General features: G+C 33.6%; 1 protein-coding gene across 1 annotated transcript; it reads left to right on the top strand.

The window, feature by feature from the left end:
- The first annotated feature begins 9 nt into the window (after positions 1-9).
- On the top strand, positions 10-25,393 carry LOC130894604 (DNA-directed RNA polymerase II subunit RPB1). The gene is made up of 17 exons (XM_057801517.1): positions 10-164; positions 875-1,144; positions 1,207-1,400; positions 1,952-2,129; positions 4,353-4,801; positions 4,869-5,000; positions 5,854-6,233; positions 8,122-8,355; positions 8,415-8,516; positions 8,576-8,874; positions 11,514-11,700; positions 19,336-20,278; positions 22,217-22,551; positions 22,628-22,917; positions 23,437-23,676; positions 23,736-23,997; positions 24,055-25,393. Exons 1-17 carry the CDS (start codon positions 87-89, stop codon positions 25,152-25,154), a joined length of 5,673 nt encoding a protein of 1,890 aa, XP_057657500.1. The 5' UTR covers positions 10-86; the 3' UTR covers positions 25,155-25,393.

Genomic DNA, 25,393 nt, shown 5'->3' with positions numbered 1-25,393 from the left:
CGTATTTTATTGAGGGACAAACCGTGTTTGCACTGACAGAGGAGGAAAAGATTTTTAAGGATGCGTATGTGGTTATAGTCTTCAAAATGGCTACGAATGATAGCAAAGCTCCGTTACGAACAGTTAAAAGAGTGCAATTTGGGATACTTAGTCCCGATGAAATTGTAAGTATTTCGTAAATTAACCGGAGCACTGCTAATTTATGATATTTTTAATAACGAAAATATGAATATTAGATGGGAAATTGGTGTTGTTGATTTCACCAGTTTGGATAGCCTCGACCATTTTGTTTCTGCATAATAAAATCAGTTTTATAAAATCCCTCGTTTATTTTCGAAAGTTTTATGTAAACTACGGTATTACATTTTGAAATATACATAATATTTTGAAAGAAAAAATATGTGCTAAAAGGAATCAAAATTGCACATGCGTCAAAATTTTCAATTGTGCAAGTTTTTCACAATATTATAATTATATGTCTTAAAAGGATTGTTTATATATAATAAACCAATAAATTTTCTATTTGTTGTAGTGAAATTATTAAAAAAAAGAATTAATTACTTATAGTTACAATTATAATTTGTAATGAAATATATTTTCCCCATTAGAAATATCGGAAAAAACAAAACTCGTTTTGAAATTCACGTAACTCGGTTGGAACTCAAGTTAAAATAATGGAATAGTGAACGATTTTTTTGCAATGTATTCCCTTATTATCGTAATTATATTTAAAAAAATTGGAATTCACGAATGGAAATATCGATTTTTAAAATTATTTATTTAAAAAAATTCAACTGACTAAAGTCTAAAAAGCAAATTATTGTTTGAAATCTAAGTTAATTCGAGTCGATCATTACTAAATATATGTTTTTAGCGACGTATGTCAGTCACAGAAGGGGGCATCCGCTTCCCTGAAACAATGGAAGCCGGTCGCCCCAAATTATGCGGACTTATGGATCCCAGACAAGGTGTTATAGATAGAAGCTCGAGATGCCAGACTTGTGCCGGTAATATGACAGAATGCCCAGGACATTTTGGACACATCGAATTAGCCAAACCCGTATTTCACGTTGGATTTGTTACAAAAACTATAAAAATACTAAGATGCGTTTGTTTTTTTTGTAGTAAATTGCTAGTCAGTCCTGTAAGTGGTGAATTTATTTAAAAAAAAGTTGTTTCATATTAAATATTATGTTATTTTTTAAGAATAATCCGAAAATTAAAGAGGTAGTTATGAAATCTAAGGGTCAACCAAGGAAACGTTTAACTTTTGTTTATGATCTTTGCAAAGGTAAAAATATTTGCGAAGGTGGTGATGAAATGGACGTTGGTAAAGAAGGGGAGGATCCTAATAAAAAAGCTGGACATGGTGGTTGTGGACGATATCAACCAAGTATAAGGTTAGTACTAAATATACTCTAGTATATTATGTGACGGTTGAAATTTGGTTAATTTGTATAAAATATAGTAACTTTTGCATTTCTGTTTGCAAGTTTCATTATACGGTTGAAAAAATCTTGAAAACAACTTCAGTAGTTCCTATTCGGTAGCAGCAACATGTATTTGATTTTTTTTCCCGGAAACTTTTATTTCTCCTTTATTTTCTTAAGATTTAAAGTCGAATATAGTTATAGGCGTTCTTGATTCTTTTCCCCTACACATTTCAGTCCCTCTTGCAGGTCAATTCTTTGTTCTTGATATTCCTAAGGTTCCTAAGCTCAAAAGGGAAGCTTGTGTATTCTATCAGCGTGATGCTACAAGGGTCAATGGTTAGTCTATCTAGAATAATATCGATTCAATACATTCCAACTCTTTATGGGCAAATAAGACAACTATTAACTGCTTATTTGGTAAATTTTTGTGATTCCGTTTGTTATAAATCAATTCCTATCCGTATGGTTATGGATTGAATCGAATCTTATAGTGACATGTTTATTTTTTTTATCTGTAGACGTTCCGGTTTGGATCTGACAGCGGAATGGAAACACGTGAATGAGGATACACAAGAAAAAAAAATCGCTTTATCGGCTGAAAGAGTTTGGGAAATTTTGAAACATATAACGGACGAAGAATGTTTTATCCTTGGTATGGATCCCAAATTTGCTAGACCTGATTGGATGATCGTTACGGTAAATATTAGAATTATTGAATTAGATGATTTTTTTTAATAAAATTGATTAAACCTGTGAAAAAACAGTTTTTTTATCAAATTACACTGAGAAAACCGAATTTTCGACTAGAGTTATATTGGAGAATCATTTTTTTACATAATTGAATTTAAAAAATATTTTTCTGGTCGATTAAAGCTCAGAAACGTTTTTTTTCAGTGAAGGTAAGCTCAGGAAAGACAATTTTTGATCACATTGAACTCAAAAAAGAATTTTTTTGACTAAATTACGCTGAGAAAAGTTAATAGATTTCAAATAGTCACAAATAGTTGTGATAATTAGATTTAGAAAAAAATTTTTTTGACCAAACGAAATTTGAAACGCTTTGTTTTCAACAAATTAGGCCAAGGAAAATCAATTTTTGAACAAGTTACACTGAGAAAAATGAATTTTAAACTAAATTAATATTTAAAAGTCACTTTTTGCAATAAATAGATTTAGAAAACTGTTTTTTGATCAAATAAAAATTGATTTGTTCTGTTTTTAACAAATTAGACCAAGGAAAATCAATTTTTGAACAAGTTACACTGAGAAAAATGAATTTTAGACCAAATTAATATCCGAAAGTCACTTTTTGCAATAATTGCATTCAGGAAACTATTTTTTGACCAAACAAAATTTGAAACTTTTTGTTTGCAACAAATTAGACCAAGGAAAATAAATTTTTGAACAAGTTACACTGAGAAAAATGAATTTTAAACTAAATTAATATTTGAAAGTCACTTTTTGCAATAAATAGATTTAGAAAACTGTTTTTTGATCAAATAAAATTTGATTTGTTCTGTTTTTAACAAATTAGACCAAGGAAAATCAATTTTTGAACAAGTTACACTGAGAAAAATGAATTTTAGACCAAATTAATATCCGAAAGTCACTTTTTGCAATAATTGCATTCAGGAAACTATTTTTTGACCAAACAAAATTTGAAACTTTTTGTTTGCAACAAATTAGACCAAGGAAAATAAATTTTTGAACAAGTTACACTGAGAAAAATGAATTTTAAACTAAATTAATATTTGAAAGTCACTTTTTGCAATAAATAGATTTAGAAAACTGTTTTTTGATCAAATAAAAATTGATTTGTTCTGTTTTTAACAAATTAGACCAAGGAAAATCAATTTTTGAACAAGTTACACTGAGAAAAATGAATTTTAGACCAAATTAATATCCGAAAGTCACTTTTTGCAATAATTGCATTCAGGAAACTATTTTTTGACCAAACAAAATTTGAAACTTTTTGTTTGCAACAAATTAGACCAAGGAAAATCAATTTTTGAACAAGTTACACTGAGAAAAATGAATTTTAAACTAAATTAATATTTAAAAGTCACTTTTTGCAATAAATAGATTTAGAAAACTGTTTTTTGATCAAATAAAATTTGATTTGTTCTGTTTTTAACAAATTAGACCAAGGAAAATCAATTTTTGAACAAGTTACACTGAGAAAAATGAATTTTAGACTAAATTAATATCCGAAAGTCACTTTTTGCAATAATTGCATTCAGGAAACTGTTTTTTGATCAAATAAAATTTGAATCGCTTTGTTCTCAACAAATTAAATCAAAAAGAATCAATTCTGGATCAAGTTACACTGAGAAAAGTTAATTTTCGATTAAAATGACCTTAAAAATTCATTTTTTGGTCTGATTAAAATTAGAAAACTATTTTTTTACCAACTTACACTCAGAAACTTGTCTGTAACCAAATTAAATTATGAAAAAGCCTTTTTACATCGAGAAAAGAGAATTTCGGACTCAATCAAACCTAAAAAGTCCATTCCTTAGACTGATACAATTTAGAAATCTCTTTTTTTCCTCAAATTAAGTTTGTGAATGCTATTTTCCATAAAGTTATAATCAGAAAAGTTTTTTTTACCAAATTAAAAGTATTATCGCTCTTTTTGACTAAAATAACTGTGTTAACTCACCTTTTTGACCGAACCAAGTCCAGAAAATCCAATTTTTAACAAACTAACCATGCAAACTCCTTGTTTGACCAAATTAAAGCCAAAAATGCATTTTTTTTTAACCAATCTACACTGAGAAAAGTGAACTTTTGATCCAATCAAGTTTGTTAATGTTCTTTTCGATCAAATTACACCGAGAACAATTAATTTATGACCAAATTAAATCTAGTAACGCCTCTTTGGACTGAAATAATTTTTTTTATGTATATTTGTTAAAGGTACTACCAGTGCCTCCGTTATCGGTTCGTCCAGCTGTGGTGATGTTCGGTTCGGCTAGAAATCAAGACGATATAACTCACAAATTAGCCGATATAATAAAAGCGAATAACGAATTGCAAAAAAACGAAGCGGCCGGAGCCGCCGCTCACATAATCACTGAAAATATAAAAATGCTGCAGTTCCACGTGGCCACTTTAGTGGATAACGATATGCCGGGCATGCCGAGGGCCATGCAGAAATCGGGGAAACCTCTGAAAGCGATAAAAGCGAGATTAAAAGGAAAAGAAGGCAGAATAAGAGGTAACCTCATGGGCAAACGTGTAGATTTCTCAGCGAGGACCGTAATAACGCCGGATCCGAATTTACGTATCGATCAAGTCGGTGTACCCAGGAGCGTTGCTCAAAATATGACGTTTCCGGAAATTGTGACGCCATTTAATTTCGATAAGTGAGTTTATATTTGAATTAATGTTCGTTTGTGATTATTTTTTTTTTTTTTTTTTTTTTCGTTTTAGGATGCTGGAATTGGTACAGAGGGGTAATTCCCAGTATCCGGGGGCCAAATATATTATAAGAGACAACGGGGAACGAATAGATCTTAGATTTCATCCGAAACCTTCGGATTTACATTTGCAGTGTGGTTACAAGTGAGTTTTTGTTTCGGTGTATCGGTATGTGTGTGCAAAAAGGGCATGGGAGAGGTGTTTTTATTTTTGAGTCATTACCTGTCCTGTTTTTTCGCAATTATTTTTTATTCTTCTCTAAAAGTCAATCGGTGATCGCTTTTAGTAGCTATATATCCACCCAAATTTTGATTTTCCCTTCTAATCCATGCATTGGGGTTGTTTTCATCCTACTTATGGAGATTTCTTTCCTTTTTGCTTCCGTACGTTCAATTTTCTTTCTTTTTTGGTACTTACATCAATCAAAGTTGATCTGTGATCGCTTTTAGTAGCTATATACCCACCCAAATTTTGATTTTCCCTTCTAATCCATGCATTGGGGTTGTTTTCATCCTACTTATGCAGATTTCTTTCCTTTTTGCTTCCGTACGTTCAATTTTCTTTCTTTTTTGGTACTTACATCAATCAAAGTTGATCTGTGATCTCTTTTAGTAGCTATATACCCACCCAAACTTTTATTTTCCCTTCTAATCCATGCATTGGGGTTGTTTTCATCCTACTTATGGAGATTTCTTTCCTTTTTGCTTCCGTACGTTCAATTTTCTTTCTTTTTTGGTACTTACATCAATCAAAGTTGATTTGTGATCGCTTTTAGTAGCTATATACCCACCCAAACTTTTATTTTCCTTTCTAATCCATGTATGGGGCTTTCTAACTCTATGCAAGACTCATAATATACTGTCATGGGTTGTTTTATGGTATTTTTATCAATATCATAGATGAATATTTTCCTTTTACTCGATTAGCGGTCTAGGTAGTGATGTCTATAACCAGATTTCTCTAAATTCGCCATTTTTCATTGTAATTGTATTTTTAGAGTGGAAAGACACATCAGAGATGGGGATTTGGTGATATTCAACCGTCAACCGACCCTCCACAAAATGAGTATGATGGGACATAGAGTAAAAGTTTTACCTTGGTCAACGTTCCGTATGAATCTGTCTTGTACATCGCCGTATAACGCCGATTTCGACGGGGACGAAATGAATTTGCACGTGCCTCAAAGTATGGAAACTAGAGCGGAAGTTGAGAATCTCCATATCACCCCAAGACAGATTATCACCCCTCAAGCGAACAAACCCGTCATGGGTATTGTGCAAGATACTTTGACAGCGGTTAGGAAGATGACGAAGAGGGATGTTTTTATTGAAAAGGAGCAGATGATGAATTTGTTGATGTTTTTGCCTATTTGGGATGGTGAGTCTTGATTTGATGATCGATTTTCTGGTTCAAAATTATACGGGGTGTTTATAAATATATAATAAAAAATAATAGTTGGAAAAGGCCATATTTTGATTGAATTAGACTTGGAATTTGGATTTTTTACTAAATAAAATTTGTAAAATTCCTTTTTACAAAATTGAATAACAATTACACGCAGAAAATTTAATTTTTGACCGAATTGAATGTGAAAAAGTGATTTTTCGACTAAATTGAATATAATGAGCTTTATTTTGGACAAATTCAATTTAGAAAACTTTAACTGATCAAATAAACTCGTAAATTCTCTGTTTTTATCAAATTAGACTTAAGGAAATCAGTGTTTGTTCAAATTACACTGAGAAAAATGAGTTTTAGACTAAATTGATCTGAAAAAATCACTTTTTGGGCTAATTGAAGTTGGAAAACTATATTCTGATCAAATTAAAATTGGAACGTTGTGTTTCGATCATATTACACCAAGAAAAATCTATTTTTCATCTTATTACACTGAGAAAAGTTTGTTCTAGAATAAATTGAACTCGAAAAGTCACTTTTTGGACTAATTAAAGTTTGAAAACTGAATACTGATCAAATTAAACTTAAATTATTCTGTTTTGATTAAATTACACCAAGAAAAATCTATTTTTCATCTTATTACACTAAGAAAAGTGTGATTTGGAATAAATTGAACTCAAAAAGTCACTTTTTGGACTAATTGAAGTTGGAAAACTATGTTCTGATTAAAATAAACTTAAAATACTCTGTTTTTATCAAATTACACCAAGAAAAACAATTTTTTTCCCACCAAATTACACTGAGAAAAACGAATTTTTGACAAAGTTGCCAATGAAAAGTCACTTTTTGCAATAATTGAATTTAGAAAACTATTCTTTGACCAAATTAAACTTAAAACGCTGTATTTTGATCGAATTAAACCAAGAAAAACCGATTTTTGATCAAATTACACTTGAAAAAATGAATTTTTCACCAAATTAAGTATAAAATCCATTTTTTTAACTGAATTAACATTGGAATTTTGTTTTTGGTCAAGTTAAGTTCGGTAAAGACAATTTTTGAACACTTTAAACTCTCAAAAGCATTTTTTTTTTGATCAAATTACACTGAGAAAAGTGAACTTTATATTAATTGATCTCAAAAAGCTACTTTTTACAATAGTTGAATTCAGAAAACTATTTTTTAACCAAATCAAATTTGAAACGCTCTGTTTTGATCAAATTACACTGAGAAAAGTGAATTTTTGACCAAATCAAATTTGGAAACTCGCCTGTTTGACCAAATAACACCCAGAAACCATTTTTTGAACAAATTAACTTCAAAAAAAAACACTTTTTAAATCAATTTACACTGAGAAAAAAGCATTCCCGACTTTTTTTATCGAATAAAACTTTTTTTTGGTAAAATGAAATTAGGAAAAGTCGATTTTTGATCAAAATAAATGTAGAAACTCCGTTTTTTGATCAAATTCATCATGGAAACTCACTTTTGATACAAATAAAACTTATAACATTCGAATTTCGACCTAATAGAACATAGAAAACTGATTTATTAAAAAAAACATATTTTTGAAAGCTATTTAAATTTAAAAAACCATTTTATGATCTGGAATCAAACTTAGAAACACCCCTTTCGACAAAAAGAACTCAAAAACTCCCCTGTCAGGGAGTAATTGTAATTTTTAGCCAATAAAAACCGCAGATTTTCCAAAAATTCATCGTTACACACCATATCGTTGCTATAATTCAGACTCTAACCTCTAAAACAACCATTATCACCCCAAACTTCATCCCTATCACCAATTCGAATAATTCAGGATCACAAAAACCCCAATTCCATCGAACTAATCAAAATTTTTAACCCGTAGGTAAGATGCCACGACCAGCCATACTAAAACCGAAACCGTTATGGACCGGCAAACAATTATTCTCCCTAATCATCCCCGGTAATGTGAACATGATCCGCACCCATTCCACACATCCGGACGACGAAGACGACGGACCCTACAAGTGGATATCGCCGGGCGACACCAAAGTAATGGTGGAACACGGTGAGTTGGTTATGGGTATATTGTGTAAGAAGACGCTCGGTACATCGGCCGGTAAGTTTGGAATCCAATCGAAAATAAAACGGATACGTCATTAATCCTGTCGATTCCAGGGTCCTTGCTGCATATTTGTATGTTGGAATTGGGACACGAAGTGTGCGGAAGGTTCTACGGAAACATCCAGACCGTAATCAACAATTGGTTGTTACTCGAAGGTTGTTGGGAATTTTTTTTTTGGTTATCCGTTTGTGCTGATTGTGGTTTTTGTTTTTAGGTCACAGTATCGGTATCGGAGACACGATTGCCGATCCCCAGACTTACACCGAAATCCAAAGGGCCATCAAGAAAGCCAAAGAGGACGTAATTGAAGTTATCCAGAAAGCGCACAATATGGAACTGGAACCCACCCCCGGTAATACGTTGAGGCAAACTTTCGAAAATCAAGTAAATAGAATATTGAACGACGCCCGTGACAAAACCGGTGGGTCGGCCAAAAAGTCCTTGACCGAATATAATAATTTGAAGGCTATGGTGGTTTCCGGGTCCAAAGGTTCCAATATTAATATTTCTCAGGTAAAAATTGTCTTTTCGTAGGAGGAAAATACGTGTAAACGTTCAGTATGGTATCCCCCAAGGAGCGAAATACACTTCTACCGACTTCTATCCACTGTTGCTGTTGTAAAAGTTTTGTTTTTACAGAATTGAATACCAAATAACAATTACACGCAGAAAATTTAATTTTTGACCGAATTGAATGTGAAAAAGTGAATTTTCGACTAAATTGAATATAATGAGCTTTATTTTGGACAAATTCAGTTTATAAAACTTTAACTGATCAAGTTAAACTCGTAAATCCTCTATTTTCATCAAATTAGACTTAAGGAAATCAAGTTTTTGTTCAAATTACACTGAGAAAAGTGAGTTTTAGACTAAATTGATCTGAAAAAATCACTTTTTGGGCTAATTGAAGTTGGAAAACTATATTCTGATCAAATTAAAATTGGAACGTTGTATTTCGATCAAATTACACCAAGAAAAATCTATTTTTCATCTTATTACACTGAGAAAAGTGTGTTTAAGGATAAATTGAACTAAAAAAGTCACTTTTTGGACTAATGGAAGTCGGAAAACTATATTCTAATCAAATTATACTTAAAAAATTGTGTTTCGATCATATTAGACCAAGAAAAACCTATTTTCCATCTTATTACACTGAGAAAAGTGTGATTTGGAATAAATTGAACTCAAAAAGTCACTTTTTGGACTAATGGAAGTCGGAAAACTATATTCTAATCAAATTATACTTGGAACATTGTGTTTCGATCATATTACACCAAGAAAAACCTATTTTTCATCCTATTACACTGAGAAAAGTGTGATTTAGAATAAATTGAACTCAAAAAGACACTTTTTGAACTAATTGAAGTTGGAAAACTGAATACTAATCAAATTAAACTTGAAATTCTCTGTTTTGATCAAATTACACCAAGAAAAATCTATTTTCCATCCTATTACACTGAGAAAAGTGTGATTTGGAATAAATTGAACTCAAAAAGTCACTTTTTGGACTAATGGAAGTCGGAAAACTATATTCTAATCAAATTATACTTGGAACATTGTGTTTCGATCATATTAGACCAAGAAAAACCTATTTTCCATCTTATTACACTGAGAAAAGTGTGATTTGGAATAAATTGAACTCAAAAAGTCACTTTTTGGACTAATGGAAGTCGGAAAACTATATTCTAATCAAATTATACTTGGAACATTGTGTTTCGATCATATTACACCAAGAAAAACCTATTTTTCATCCTATTACACTGAGAAAAGTGTGATTTGGAATAAATTGAACTCAAAAAGTCACTTTTTGGACTAATGGAAGTCGGAAAACTATATTCTAATCAAATTATACTTGGAACATTGTGTTTCGATCATATTACACCAAGAAAAACCTATTTTTCATCCTATTACACTGAGAAAAGTGTGATTTGGAATAAATTGAACTCAAAAAGTCACTTTTTGGACTAATGGAAGTCGGAAAACTATATTCTAATCAAATTATACTTGGAACATTGTGTTTCGATCATATTACACCAAGAAAAACCTATTTTTCATCCTATTACACTGAGAAAAGTGTGATTTGGAATAAATTGAACTCGAAAAGTCACTTTTTGAACTAATTGAAGTTGGAAAACTGAATACTAATCAAATTAAACTTGAAATTCTCTGTTTTGATCAAATTACACCAAGAAAAATCTATTTTCCATCCTATTACACTGAGAAAAGTGTGATTTGGAATAAATTGAACTCGAAAAGACACTTTTTGGACTAATTGAAGTTGGAAAACTTTATTCTGATCAAATTAAACTTGGAACGTTGTGTTTCGATCATATTACACCAAGAAAAACCCATTTTTCATCTCATTACACTGAAAAAAGTGTGTTTGAAGATAAATTTGAACTCAAAGTCACTTTTTGAATTAATTGGAGTTGGAAAACTGAATACTGATCAAATTAAACTTGGAACATTGTGTTTCGATCAAATTAGACCAAGAAAAACCTATTTTCCATCTTATTACACTGAGAAAAGTGTGATTTGGAATAAATTGAACTCAAAAAGTCACTTTTTGGACTAATTGAAGTTGGAAAACTTTATTCTGATCAAATTAAACTTGAAATTCTCTGTTTTGATCAAATTACACCAAGAAAAACCCATTTTCCATCTCATTACACTGAGAAAAGTGTGTTTGAGGATATATTTCAACTCAAAAAGTCACTTTTTGGACTAATTGAAGTTGAAAAACTATATTCTGATCAAATTAAACTTAAAACGCTGCATTTTGATCGAATTGAACCAAAAACAACCGACTAATTTTCTACCAAATTGACTTTGGTCGATTAACCTCGACAGTCGAGGCCTTCGCGACCTTAAAACGAAGAAGAACCGCTATTTTGATCAGAACTCAATATCTAAAAGCGTTTCGGGCGAGAGTTTTCTCTCAATTCTTCTCGCCGTTCCCGAAACCTTTTCCACGGTTGATTCCTTCAGATACACGACACTCCGTAAACTTGTTTTCAAACACTCGCGACTATTCCCGCTCAATTTAACAAAAAACTTGATGTCGATGAGCCGTTTCTCTCTTTTATACCGTATTTTTCGCACAAACCTCGTTGATTTGATACCGGCGTTGTCTAATTACTTTTATTTTTTAGGTTATCGCTTGTGTGGGTCAACAGAACGTCGAGGGGAAACGTATCCCGTTCGGATTTAGGAAACGCACTCTACCGCATTTCATAAAAGACGATTACGGTCCCGAATCTCGAGGTTTCGTTGAAAATTCCTACCTCGCCGGTCTGACGCCGTCGGAATTTTATTTTCACGCCATGGGAGGCCGTGAAGGTCAGATATATACAAATAAAACCCATCCCGCAATAATAAAACGCCGAGTTTCTTCTTCTTCGTTAGTGTTAACGAATCAATATTGTTTTGGTCGTTATCCGATTATTTTTTTCCGTTTTCTCGTTGTTTTCTTCTTCTTTTTTAACCGACAACTCAAATATAATACCTTGTTCACTAACTCACTTAGTTTATAGTGACTTTCGACTCTTAATCAACCGGTTTACTCATTCACTACATCTAATTCACTTTCCAATCCTTTTTATTTGGTTATTTTCCACTTCTTTGTCATTTTTATCAATCTAACACTCACCTACAACATCTAGGACTCAAATTAATTGATTTTACGGTAATTTTCTTCTTCTTGCTCACTTTTAACCGTCCAACACTCATTCTTAACGAATATTTCATTCACTTGCTACGTCTAGTTCACAAAATCGATTATTTTTTGGTTATTTTCCACTTCTTTGTCATTTTTATCAATCTAACACTCACGTACAACATCTTGGACTCAAATTAATTGATTTTACGGTAATTTTCTTCTTCTTGCTCACTTTTAACCGTCCAACACTCATTCTTAACGAATATTTCATTCACTTACTACGTCTAGTTCACAAAATCGATTATTTTTTGGTTATTTTCCACTTCTTTGTCATTTTTATCAATCTAACACTCACCTACAACATCTTGGACTCAAATTAAGTGATTTTACGGTAATTTTCTTCTTCTTGCTCACTTTTAACCGTCCAACACTCATTCTTAACGAATATTTCATTCACTTGCTACGTCTAGTTCACAAAATCGATTATTATTTGGTTATTTTCCACTTCTTTGTCATTTTTATCAATCTAACACTCACGTACAACATCTTGGACTCAAATTAATTGATTTTACGGTAATTTTCTTCTTCTTGCTCACTTTTAACCGTCCAACACTCATTCTTAACGAATATTTCATTCACTTACTACGTCTAGTTCACAAAATCGATTATTTTTTGGTTATTTTCCACTTCTTTGTCATTTTTATCAATCTAACACTCACCTACAACATCTTGGACTCAAATTAATTGATTTTACGGTAATTTTCTTCTTCTTGCTCACTTTTAACCGTCCAACACTCATTCTTAACGAATATTTCATTCACTTACTACGTCTAGTTCACAAAATCGATTATTTTTTGGTTATTTTCCACTTCTTTGTCATTTTTATCAATCTAACACTCACCTACAACATCTTGGACTCAAATTAAGTGATTTTACGGTAATTTTCTTCTTCTTGCTCACTTTTAACCGTCCAACACTCATTCTTAACGAATATTTCATTCACTTGCTACGTCTAGTTCACAAAATCGATTATTATTTGGTTATTTTCCACTTCTTTGTCATTTTTATCAATCTAACACTCACCTACAACATCTAGGACTCAAATTAATTGATTTTACGGTAATTTTCTTCTTCTTGCTCACTTTTAACCGTCCAACACTCATTCTTAACGAATATTTCATTCACTTGCTACGTCTAGTTCACAAAATCGATTATTTTTTGGTTATTTTCCACTTCTTTGTCATTTTTATCAATCTAACACTCACGTACAACATCTAGGACTCAAATTAATTGATTTTACGGTAATTTTCTTCTTCTTGCTCACTTTTAACCGTCCAACACTCATTCTTAACGAATATTTCATTCACTTGCTACGTCTAGTTCACAAAATCGATTATTTTTTGGTTATTTTCCACTTCTTTGTCATTTTTATCAATCTAACACTCACGTACAACATCTAGGACTCAAATTAATTGATTTTACGGTAATTTTCTTCTTCTTGCTCACTTTTAACCGTCCAACACTCATTCTTAACGAATATTTCATTCACTTACTACGTCTAGTTCACAAAATCGATTATTTTTTGGTTATTTTCCACTTCTTTGTCATTTTTATCAATCTAACACTCACCTACAACATCTTGGACTCAAATTAAGTGATTTTACGGTAATTTTCTTCTTCTTGCTCACTTTTAACCGTCCAACACTCATTCTTAACGAATATTTCATTCACTTGCTACGTCTAGTTCACAAAATCGATTATTATTTGGTTATTTTCCACTTCTTTGTCATTTTTATCAATCTAACACTCACCTACAACATCTAGGACTCAAATTAATTGATTTTACGGTAATTTTCTTCTTCTTGCTCACTTTTAACCGTCCAACACTCATTCTTAACGAATATTTCATTCACTTGCTACGTCTAGTTCACAAAATCGATTATTTTTTGGTTATTTTCCACTTCTTTGTCATTTTTATCAATCTAACACTCACGTACAACATCTTGGACTCAAATTAATTGATTTTACGGTAATTTTCTTCTTCTTGCTCACTTTTAACCGTCCAACACTCATTCTTAACGAATATTTCATTCACTTACTACGTCTAGTTCACAAAATCGATTATTTTTTGGTTATTTTCCACTTCTTTGTCATTTTTATCAATCTAACACTCACCTACAACATCTTGGACTCAAATTAAGTGATTTTACGGTAATTTTCTTCTTCTTGCTCACTTTTAACCGTCCAACACTCATTCTTAACGAATATTTCATTCACTTACTACGTCTAGTTCACAAAATCGATTATTATTTGGTTATTTTCCACTTCTTTGTCATTTTTATCAATCTAACACTCACGTACAACATCTAGGACTCAAATTAATTGATTTTACGGTAATTTTCTTCTTCTTGCTCACTTTTAACCGTCCAACACTCATTCTTAACGAATATTTCATTCACTTACTACGTCTAGTTCACAAAATCGATTATTTTTTGGTTATTTTCCACTTCTTTGTCATTTTTATCAATCTAACACTCACCTACAACATCTAGGACTCAAATTAATTGATTTTACGGTAATTTTCTTCTTCTTGCTCACTTTTAACCGTCCAACACTCATTCTTAACGAATATTTCATTCACTTACTACGTCTAGTTCACAAAATCGATTATTTTTTGGTTATTTTCCACTTCTTTGTCATTTTTATCAATCTAACACTCACGTACAACATCTTGGACTCAAATTAATTGATTTTATGGTAATTTTCTTCTTCTTGCTCACTTTTAACCGTCCAACACTCATTCTTAACGAATATTTCATTCACTTACTACGTCTAGTTCACAAAATCGATTATTTTTTGGTTATTTTCCACTTCTTTGTCATTTTTATCAATCTAACACTCACGTACAACATCTAGGACTCAAATTAATTGATTTTACGGTAATTTTCTTCTTCTTGCTCACTTTTAACCGTCCAACACTCATTCTTAACGAATATTTCATTCACTTACTACGTCTAGTTCACAAAATCGATTATTTTTTGGTTATTTTCCACTTCTTTGTCATTTTTATCAATCTAACACTCACGTACAACATCTAGGACTCAAATTAATTGATTTTACGGTAATTTTCTTCTTCTTGCTCACTTTTAACCGTCCAACACTCATTCTTAACGAATATTTCATTCACTTACTACGTCTAGTTCACAAAATCGATTATTTTTTGGTTATTTTCCACTTCTTTGTCATTTTTATCAATCTAACACTCACCTACAACATCTTGGACTCAAATTAAGTGATTTTACGGTAATTTTCTTCTTCTTGCTCACTTTTAACCGTCCAACACTCATTCTTAACGAATATTTCATTCACTTACTACGTCTAGTTCACAAAATCGATTATTATTTGGTTATTTTCCACTTCTTTGTCATTTTTATCAATCTAACACTCACGTACAACATCTAGGACTCAAATTAATTGATTTTACGGTAATTTTCTTCTTCTTGCTCACTTTTAACCGTCCAACACTCATTCTTAACGAATATTTCATTCACTTACTACGTCTAGTTCACAAAATCGATTATTTTTTGGTTATTTTCCACTTCTTTGTCATTTTTATCAATCTAACACTCACCTACAACATCTTGGACTCAAATTAAGTGATTTTACGGTAATTTTCTTCTTCTTGCTCACTTTTAACCGTCCAACACTCATTCTTAACGAATATTTCATTCACTTACTACGTCTAGTTCACAAAATCGATTATTTTTTGGTTATTTTCCACTTCTTTGTCATTTTTATCAATCTAACACTCACGTACAACATCTTGGACTCAAATTAATTGATTTTATGGTAATTTTCTTCTTCTTGCTCACTTTTAACCGTCCAACACTCATTCTTAACGAATATTTCATTCACTTACTACGTCTAGTTCACAAAATCGATTATTTTTTGGTTATTTTCCACTTCTTTGTCATTTTTATCAATCTAACACTCACGTACAACATCTAGGACTCAAATTAATTGATTTTACGGTAATTTTCTTCTTCTTGCTCACTTTTAACCGTCCAACACTCATTCTTAACGAATATTTCATTCACTTACTACGTCTAGTTCACAAAATCGATTATTATTTGGTTATTTTCCACTTCTTTGTCATTTTTATCAATCTAACACTCACGTACAACATCTAGGACTCAAATTAATTGATTTTACGGTAATTTTCTTCTTCTTGCTCACTTTTAACCGTCCAACACTCATTCTTAACGAATATTTCATTCACTTACTACGTCTAGTTCACAAAATCGATTATTTTTTGGTTATTTTCCACTTCTTTGTCATTTTTATCAATCTAACACTCACGTACAACATCTAGGACTCAAATTAATTGATTTTACGGTAATTTTCTTCTTCTTGCTCACTTTTAACCGTCCAACACTCATTCTTAACGAATATTTCATTCACTTACTACGTCTAGTTCACAAAATCGATTATTTTTTGGTTATTTTCCACTTCTTTGTCATTTTTATCAATCTAACACTCACGTACAACATCTTGGACTCAAATTAATTGATTTTATGGTAATTTTCTTCTTCTTGCTCACTTTTAACCGTCCAACACTCATTCTTAACGAATATTTCATTCACTTACTACGTCTAGTTCACAAAATCGATTATTTTTTGGTTATTTTCCACTTCTTTGTCATTTTTATCAATCTAACACTCACCTACAACATCTAGGACTCAAATTAATTGATTTTACGGTAATTTTCTTCTTCTTGCTCACTTTTAACCGTCCAACACTCATTCTTAACGAATATTTCATTCACTTACTACGTCTAGTTCACAAAATCGATTATTTTTTGGTTATTTTCCACTTCTTTGTCATTTTTATCAATCTAACACTCACCTACAACATCTTGGACTCAAATTAAGTGATTTTACGGTAATTTTCTTCTTCTTGCTCACTTTTAACCGTCCAACACTCATTCTTAACGAATATTTCATTCACTTGCTACGTCTAGTTCACAAAATCGATTATTATTTGGTTATTTTCCACTTCTTTGTCATTTTTATCAATCTAACACTCACGTACAACATCTAGGACTCAAATTAATTGATTTTACGGTAATTTTCTTCTTCTTGCTCACTTTTAACCGTCCAACACTCATTCTTAACGAATATTTCATTCACTTGCTACGTCTAGTTCACAAAATCGATTATTATTTGGTTATTTTCCACTTCTTTGTCATTTTTATCAATCTAACACTCACGTACAACATCTTGGACTCAAATTAATTGATTTTATGGTAATTTTCTTCTTCTTGCTCACTTTTAATCGTCCAACACTCATTCTTAACGAATATTTCATTCACTTGCTACGTCTAGTTCACAAAATCGATTATTTTTTGGTTATTTTCCACTTCTTTGTCATTTTTATCAATCTAACACTCACGTACAACATCTTGGACTCAAATTAATTGATTTTATGGTAATTTTCTTCTTCTTGCTCACTTTTAACCGTCCAACACTCATTCTTAACGAATATTTCATTCACTTACTACGTCTAGTTCACAAAATCGATTATTATTTGGTTATTTTCCACTTCTTTGTCATTTTTATCAATCTAACACTCACGTACAACATCTTGGACTCAAATTAATTGATTTTATGGTAATTTTCTTCTTCTTGCTCACTTTTAACCGTCCAACACTCATTCTTAACGAATATTTCATTCACTTACTACGTCTAGTTCACAAAATCGATTATTTTTTGGTTATTTTCCACTTCTTTGTCATTTTTATCAATCTAACACTCACCTACAACATCTTGGACTCAAATTAATTGATTTTATGGTAATTTTCTTCTTCTTGCTCACTTTTAATCGTCCAACACTCATTCTTAACGAATATTTCATTCACTTACTACGTCTAGTTCACAAAATCGATTATTTTTTGGTTATTTTCCACTTCTTTGTCATTTTTATCAATCTAACACTCACCTACAACATCTTGGACTCAAATTAATTGATTTTATGGTAATTTTCTTCTTCTTGCTCACTTTTAATCGTCCAACACTCATTCTTAACGAATATTTCATTCACTTGCTACGTCTAGTTCACAAAATCGATTATTTTTTGGTTATTTTCCACTTCTTTGTCATTTATATCAATCTAACACTCACCTACAACATCTAGGACTCAAATTAATTGATTTTACGGTAATTTTCTTCTTCTTGCTCACTTTTAACCGTCCAACACTCATTCTTAACGAATATTTCATTCACTTGCTACGTCTAGTTCACAAAATCGATTATTTTTTGGTTATTTTCCACTTCTTTGTCATTTATATCAATCTAACACTCACGTACAACATCTAGGACTCATATTAATTGATTTTATGGTAATTTTCTTCTTCTTGCTCACTTTTAACCGTCCAACACTCACTCATTATATAAGTTCAGGTTCACCCATAACATTTGGTCTACTAAACTCTTCAATTTGTCAGTTATTTTCGACTTTTTTCTCGCTTCTAGCAACCTAACACTCACCAATAACATTTAGGCTGTTAACTCATTGATTTTTTGGTGTTTTCTTTCCTCTGTGTGGCACTAAATTGTTTAATACTCGCTAATTATATAACTTTTGGTCGCTCAGAACTTCTAGTCCATCCTACCATCGATTTTTAGGTTATTTTCTTCTTATTTGTCATTATAAGCAACTTGACACCAACCCATAACGCCTTAGACATGAACTAGCCCATTTTTTGGTTGTTTTTTGCTTTCTTTTGGCTTTTGGCAATATGGAAACTAACCTTTCGTTCACTAACAACTTTTAGTCCATCCTACCATCGATTTTTAGGTTATTTTCTTTTTATTTCTCAATCTTAGCAACCTAATGTTAACCCGTAACATCTAGAACATGAACTTGAACATTTTTTTGGTTATTTTCTGCTTCCTACTAGCTTTTAATTATACTTTCTACTCATTTAGACCATTCATTACATTTAATCTACTTTCTCATCAATTTTTAGGTTATTTTCTTCTCAATTCTTATTCTTAGCAACTCGATATTCACCTGTGAAACCCTGGGATACTAACTCACTAGTTTTCTAGTAGTTTTCTACTTCTTTTTTACTTCTAACAGTAACGTATGACACTTAAGTCACCAACTTACTAATTAATCGGTTATTTTCTTCTTCTTTTTCTCTATTATAATTTTTGTAGTAATCGTGGAATTCCTGTTATCCTTTTATTCCGATTTCCTTCTCATTTCCACATTTTCATGGACGGATTATTAAATTTTCCGTTGTATGTTTGTAGGTCTCATCGATACCGCCGTAAAAACCGCCGAAACCGGTTACATCCAACGTCGTTTGATAAAGGCTATGGAAAGTGTGATGGTACATTACGACGGTACCGTTAGAAATTCCGTGGGACAACTGATCCAATTGAGGTACGGAGAAGACGGATTGTGCGGCGAAATGGTGGAATTCCAAACCCTACCGACCGTCAAATTGAGCAACAAAGCCTTCGAAAGAAAATTCCGATTCGATCCGAGCAACGAGAGATACCTGAGGAGGGTGTTCAACGAAGAGGTGATAAAACAGTTGATGGGATCCGGAGAGGTCATATCCGAATTGGAAAGGGAATGGGAACAGCTCCAGAAGGACCGGGAGGCCTTGAGACAGATCTTCCCCAGCGGCGAGTCCAAGGTCGTGCTACCCTGCAACTTGCAACGGATGATATGGAACGTGCAGAAGATCTTCCACATAAACAAACGCGCCCCGACGGACCTATCGCCGCTGCGGGTCATACAGGGCGTTAGGGAGTTGCTCAAAAAATGCATCATAGTGGCGGGGGACGATCGGCTCTCTAAGCAAGCCAACGAAAACGCTACGTTGCTTTTCCAATGTCTGGTAAGGGCTACGCTATGCACGAAATGCGTTTCCGAAGAGTTCAGACTCAGCACCGAAGCATTCGAATGGTTGATAGGAGAAATTGAGACCAGATTCCAGCAGGCTCAAGCTAATCCCGGCGAGATGGTCGGCGCTTTGGCGGCGCAATCTCTTGGAGAACCCGCTACCCAGATGACGCTCAATACTTTCCATTTCGCCGGGGTGTCTTCGAAGAACGTAACGCTCGGTGTGCCCAGGTTGAAGGAGATTATTAATATTTCCAAAAAACCGAAGGCTCCTTCTTTGACGGTGTTTTTGACGGGCGCCGCCGCTAGGGACGCCGAAAAGGCCAAGAACGTTCTCTGCAGGTTAGGAATTTTTTTTTTTGATACAATTTCGATTAAAAACTTTGTTTTAATAATGACGCTATGAACTGTAATGAACCAAATAGCAACAAAATACAACTTTGTGCACTTAATACCATTTGGAACATAATAACAAATATGATCAACCAATTTTTTTAATTTCAATTAGTTTAGAGCGCAATATTGTTGAATTTTTAAAATATTACGAAAAAAAATCAAATTTTCGACACTTAATACAATTTCGGACACAATTTTATTGCCTGTAATAAACCAAAAAGATTAATTTCGATTAAAAACTTTGTTTTAATAATGACGCTATGAACTGTAATGAACCAAATAGCAACAAAATACAACTTTGTGCACTTAATACCATTTGGAACATAATAACAAATATGAACAACCAATTTTTTAATTTCAATTAGTTTAAAGCGCAATATTGTTGAATTTTTAAAATATTACTAAAAAAAATCAACTTTTCGACACTTAATACAATTTCGGACACAATTTTATTGCCTGTAATAAACCAAAAAGATTAATTTCGATTAAAAACTTTGTTTTAATAATGACGCTATGAACTGTAATGAACCAAATAGCAACAAAATACAACTTTGTGCACTTAATACCATTTGGAACATAATAACAAATATGATCAACCAATTTTTTTAATTTCAATTAGTTTAGAGCGCAATATTGTTGAATTTTTAAAATATTACGAAAAAAAATCAAATTTTCGACACTTAATACAATTTCGGACACAATTTTATTGCCTGTAATAAACCAAAAAGATTAATTTCGATTAAAAACTTTGTTTTAATAATGACGCTATGAACTGTAATGAACCAAATAGCAACAAAATACAACTTTGTGCACTTAATACCATTTGGAACATAATAACAAATATGAACAACCAATTTTTTAATTTCAATTAGTTTAAAGCGCAATATTGTTGAATTTTTAAAATATTACTAAAAAAAATCAACTTTTCGACACTTAATACAATTTCGGACACAATTTTATTGCCTGTAATAAACCAAAAAGATTAATTTCTATTAAAAACTTTGTTTTAATAATGACGCTATGAACTGTAATGAACCAAATAGCAACAAAATACAACTTTGTGCACTTAATGCCATTTGGAACATAATAACAAATATGAACAACCAATTTTTTAATTTCAATTAGTTTAAAGCGCAATATTGTTGAATTTTTAAAATATTACTAAAAAAAATCAACTTTTCGACACTTAATACAATTTCGGACACAATTTTATTGCCTGTAATAAACCAAAAAGATTAATTTCGATTAAAAACTTTGTTTTAATAATGACGCTATGAACTGTAATGAACCAAATAGCAGCAAAATACAACTTTGTGCACTTAATGCCATTTGGAACATAATAACAAATATAATCAACCAATTTTTTTAATTTGAAGCAGTGAAAATCGACAGACATATTAAAATATTACGTAAAAAAAACAAAATTTCTACTCCTATTGCAATTTGGAACATAACAATACCGACTGATAATATACATACGAAAGATAATTTTCAAAATAAAACTTTGTTGGATGGTACTATGAACTGTAATGAACCAAACGGCAACCAAACACAATTATTAGTAATTAACGCAGTTTGGAACATAATAACAAATATAATCAAAAAATTTTTTAATGTGAAGCAGTTTGGAAAACGAACATTTTGAGAAAAATATGGGTCGAAGACACAATTAGGGGCGCAGGAGCAGATTTTTGTTAAAACCACAAAATCGAAAACGCGCGAAATTCGAAAGTTTTCAAGGTCTAGTTCAATACCACGTCATTATCCAAAGCACGATTTGGAGCCTTCCAAATATTTTTTTCTTCTTTTTCAACTATTTGGGGAGACGTTGCTATTACTAATACAGATTCCTCCGAACTTACCGTTATTTTTCTTTTGTTTTAGACTCGAACATACCACTTTACGTAAAGTAACCGCCAACACCGCCATCTATTACGATCCCGATCCTCAGAACACCGTCATACCGGAAGACCAAGAATTCGTGAACGTCTACTACGAAATGCCCGATTTCGACCCGACCCGCATATCCCCGTGGCTGCTCCGCATCGAATTAGACAGAAAAAGAATGACCGACAAAAAACTTACCATGGAACAAATCGCCGAAAAGATCAACGCCGGCTTCGGCGACGATCTCAATTGTATATTCAACGACGACAACGCCGAAAAACTAGTCCTGCGCATCAGGATAATGAACAGCGACGACGGCAAATTCGGCGAAGGTAAATAAAAATCATTTTTTCCATTAACCGGTCCTTCGAGCCGGGTATTAACGTTGTATTGTATTCGTTCGAACAGGCGCCGACGAAGACGTCGACAAAATGGACGACGACATGTTTTTGAGGTGCATCGAAGCGAACATGCTCAGCGACATGACTCTGCAGGGTATAGAAGCCATATCTAAGGTGTACATGCATTTGCCGCAGACCGATTCCAAAAAGAGAATAGTCATCACGGAAACCGGCGAATTTAAGGCCATTGCCGAATGGTTATTAGAAACCGACGGTACCAGTATGATGAAAGTACTTTCAGAAAGAGACGTTGATCCGGTCAGGACATTTTCTAACGATATTTGTGAAATATTCTCGGTAAGTATGGAGTTTATCCGTAAATTTTTCGCTTATATGGCGATACAACGCTTGTCTGGTCCTTCGAGCCGGGTATAAACCATCGATATAAGGAATAATTGCGAAAAAGCTTCATTCTAACTTGGAACTATAGTTGTGGTTCATGGTAGGTCGGGTACCGTTGGTACTACCGAACCGTTGTCCATTAAAAAGCCGCGCGTTCGCTCATCCGTGACGTAGTCTGCCGTTTCTATCTCCTCCAAGCACTAACGGCTCTCCGGATCATACTTGACGCTACCTGGTCCTTCGAGCCGGATATATGAACCAGATCCGAAGTTCTGGTATCTGGTCTTTCGAGCCTGGTTCGTTTCCGGCTCTCCGTCTCTGAAGACGATAATTTGGTAATCGAAACGCGCGTCGGACATTGTAGTGTGAGTGGGGGTGTGCCCCAAACGTACAATTATTTCGATATGTACCGATAAAATATTATCATTGAGTATACCGAGGAGTTTAATTTACAAATTCTTCTTGTTTTTGTAGGTATTGGGTATAGAAGCCGTCCGTAAATCCGTAGAAAAAGAAATGAACGCCGTACTCCAATTCTACGGTTTGTACGTAAACTACCGACATCTCGCTCTTCTTTGTGACGTAATGACAGCGAAAGGTCACTTGATGGCCATCACTCGTCACGGTATTAACCGACAGGATACCGGCGCTTTGATGAGATGTTCCTTCGAAGAAACCGTCGACGTGTTAATGGACGCCGCCAGTCACGCGGAGGTTAGTAATCGAAAATTTCTCCGATCGACGTCGTTTGGACGAATTTCGTTTCGTTTTAGGTCGATCCGATGAGAGGCGTATCCGAAAATATAATATTGGGTCAATTACCGAGAATGGGTACCGGTTGTTTCGATCTTTTATTGGACGCCGAAAAATGTAAAATGGGTATCCCCATACCGCAAGCGCACAGCAGCGATATTCTCTCTTCCGGTATGTTCTTCGGATCGGTCGCTACTCCGAATAGTATGAGTCCGGGTGGGGCGATGACTCCTTGGGCTCAAGCGGCTACCCCTTACGTCGGTAGCGTCTGGTCGCCACAAAGTAAGTTATTCGGTTCTATTCGAATATATACGTGTATTACATATTCCTTCGTTTCAGATCTAATGGGAAGCGGTATGACACCCGGCGGAGCTGCTTTTTCTCCATCCGCCGCTTCAGACGCGTCTGGTATGTCGCCGGCTTACGGAGCTTGGTCGCCAACACCGCAATCCCCCGCTATGTCGCCTTATATGGCATCACCGCGCGGTCAATCGCCTTCTTACAGTCCAGCATTCCAAGCTACCTCGCCATCAATGGCACCCGCTTCGCCGGGATATTCACCAAGTTCACCCGGGTATTCACCTACTAGTCCAAATTACAGTCCGACAAGTCCCAATTACTCGCCGGCGTCGCCTAGTTATTCTCCAACATCTAACAGTTATTCACCGACATCTCCGAGTTATTCGCCAACATCTCCCAGTTATTCCACCTCGCCCGGATATTCACCTTCGTCTCCTAGTTATTCCCCAACTTCGCCCGGTTATTCGCCTAATTCTCCGAGCTATTCACCGACGTCGCCTAGTTATTCACCTACACCAAGTTACAGTCCGACTTCGCCGAGTTATTCGCCGGCGTCTCCGAATTATTCACCAACATCCCCAAATTACTCGCCCACTTCACCAAATTATTCTCACAGATCACCAAATTACAGTCCGACTTCACCGAGTTATTCGCCTTCGTCTCCTAGATACGCGGGTTCTCCTAGTTTTTCACAATCGCCAAATTATTCACCTTCTTCTCCTCAATATTCACCCGGTTCTCCGAGTTATTCACCCTCTTCGGCGAAATATTCCCCTACGTCTCCGAATTATTCTCCCACTTCCCCTTCATTTTCAGGCGGCAGTCCGCAGTATTCGCCTACGTCGCCTAATTATTCACCTACTTCTCCTAATTATTCCCCGTCGAGTCCGCAGCACACTCCGGCGGCGAGTAGCACATATTCACCTTCTTCTCCCGGTTATTCGGCCAGTTCTCCCAATTATTCCCCCACTTCACACTATTCTTCTTCGCATAGTACGAATTATTCACCGACCAGTCCTTCTTACACTCCCCAAAGTCCTAGTTATTCACCAGCTTCTCCCAACTATTCGCCACCACCTCCAAGGTATTCGCCTTCGTCTCCTAATTTTTCGCCTAGCAGTCCTGGCCAGGACGATTAGTTTTAGATTTAAGTTAGTTTTATCCTGGGGTGATTCTATTATCGTTTATCAAAATACGTATACGGGGGAAGTTCGAAGAATTTTCTGTAAAGTTGAAAAAAATGTACAAATAAAAAGAAAATGTTCAGATGCTGGGTAGAAACGCCACAGATTTCCGCTGTGTATGTATAGCTAATCATATTTTTATTATATTTAGAGTTTGTTAAATTTTTTTTCTCAAATAAAGTATTAAAATGTAA

The sequence above is a fragment of the Diorhabda carinulata genome, chromosome 5 (genome assembly GCF_026250575.1).
Source record: "Diorhabda carinulata isolate Delta chromosome 5, icDioCari1.1, whole genome shotgun sequence".
In the NCBI taxonomy this organism is placed as follows: Eukaryota; Metazoa; Arthropoda; class Insecta; order Coleoptera; family Chrysomelidae; genus Diorhabda; species Diorhabda carinulata.
The sequence above is the reverse complement of the archived record's forward strand: the minus strand, read 5'-3'. Positions and strand labels throughout refer to the sequence as shown.

What these genes read in the sequence shown, in the direction of transcription:
- LOC130894604 (XM_057801517.1), top strand. Translation starts at nt 87, where the DNA reads ATGGCTACGAATGATAGCAAAGCTCCGTTACGAACAGTTAAAAGAGTG. An exon ending in GACGCTCGGTACATCGGCCG is followed by an intron (nt 8,356 to 8,414) that starts GTAAGTTTGGAA and finishes TGTCGATTCCAG; the next exon opens with GGTCCTTGCTGCATATTTGT. An exon ending in CAATTGGTTGTTACTCGAAG is followed by an intron (nt 8,517 to 8,575) that starts GTTGTTGGGAAT and finishes TTTTGTTTTTAG; the next exon opens with GTCACAGTATCGGTATCGGA.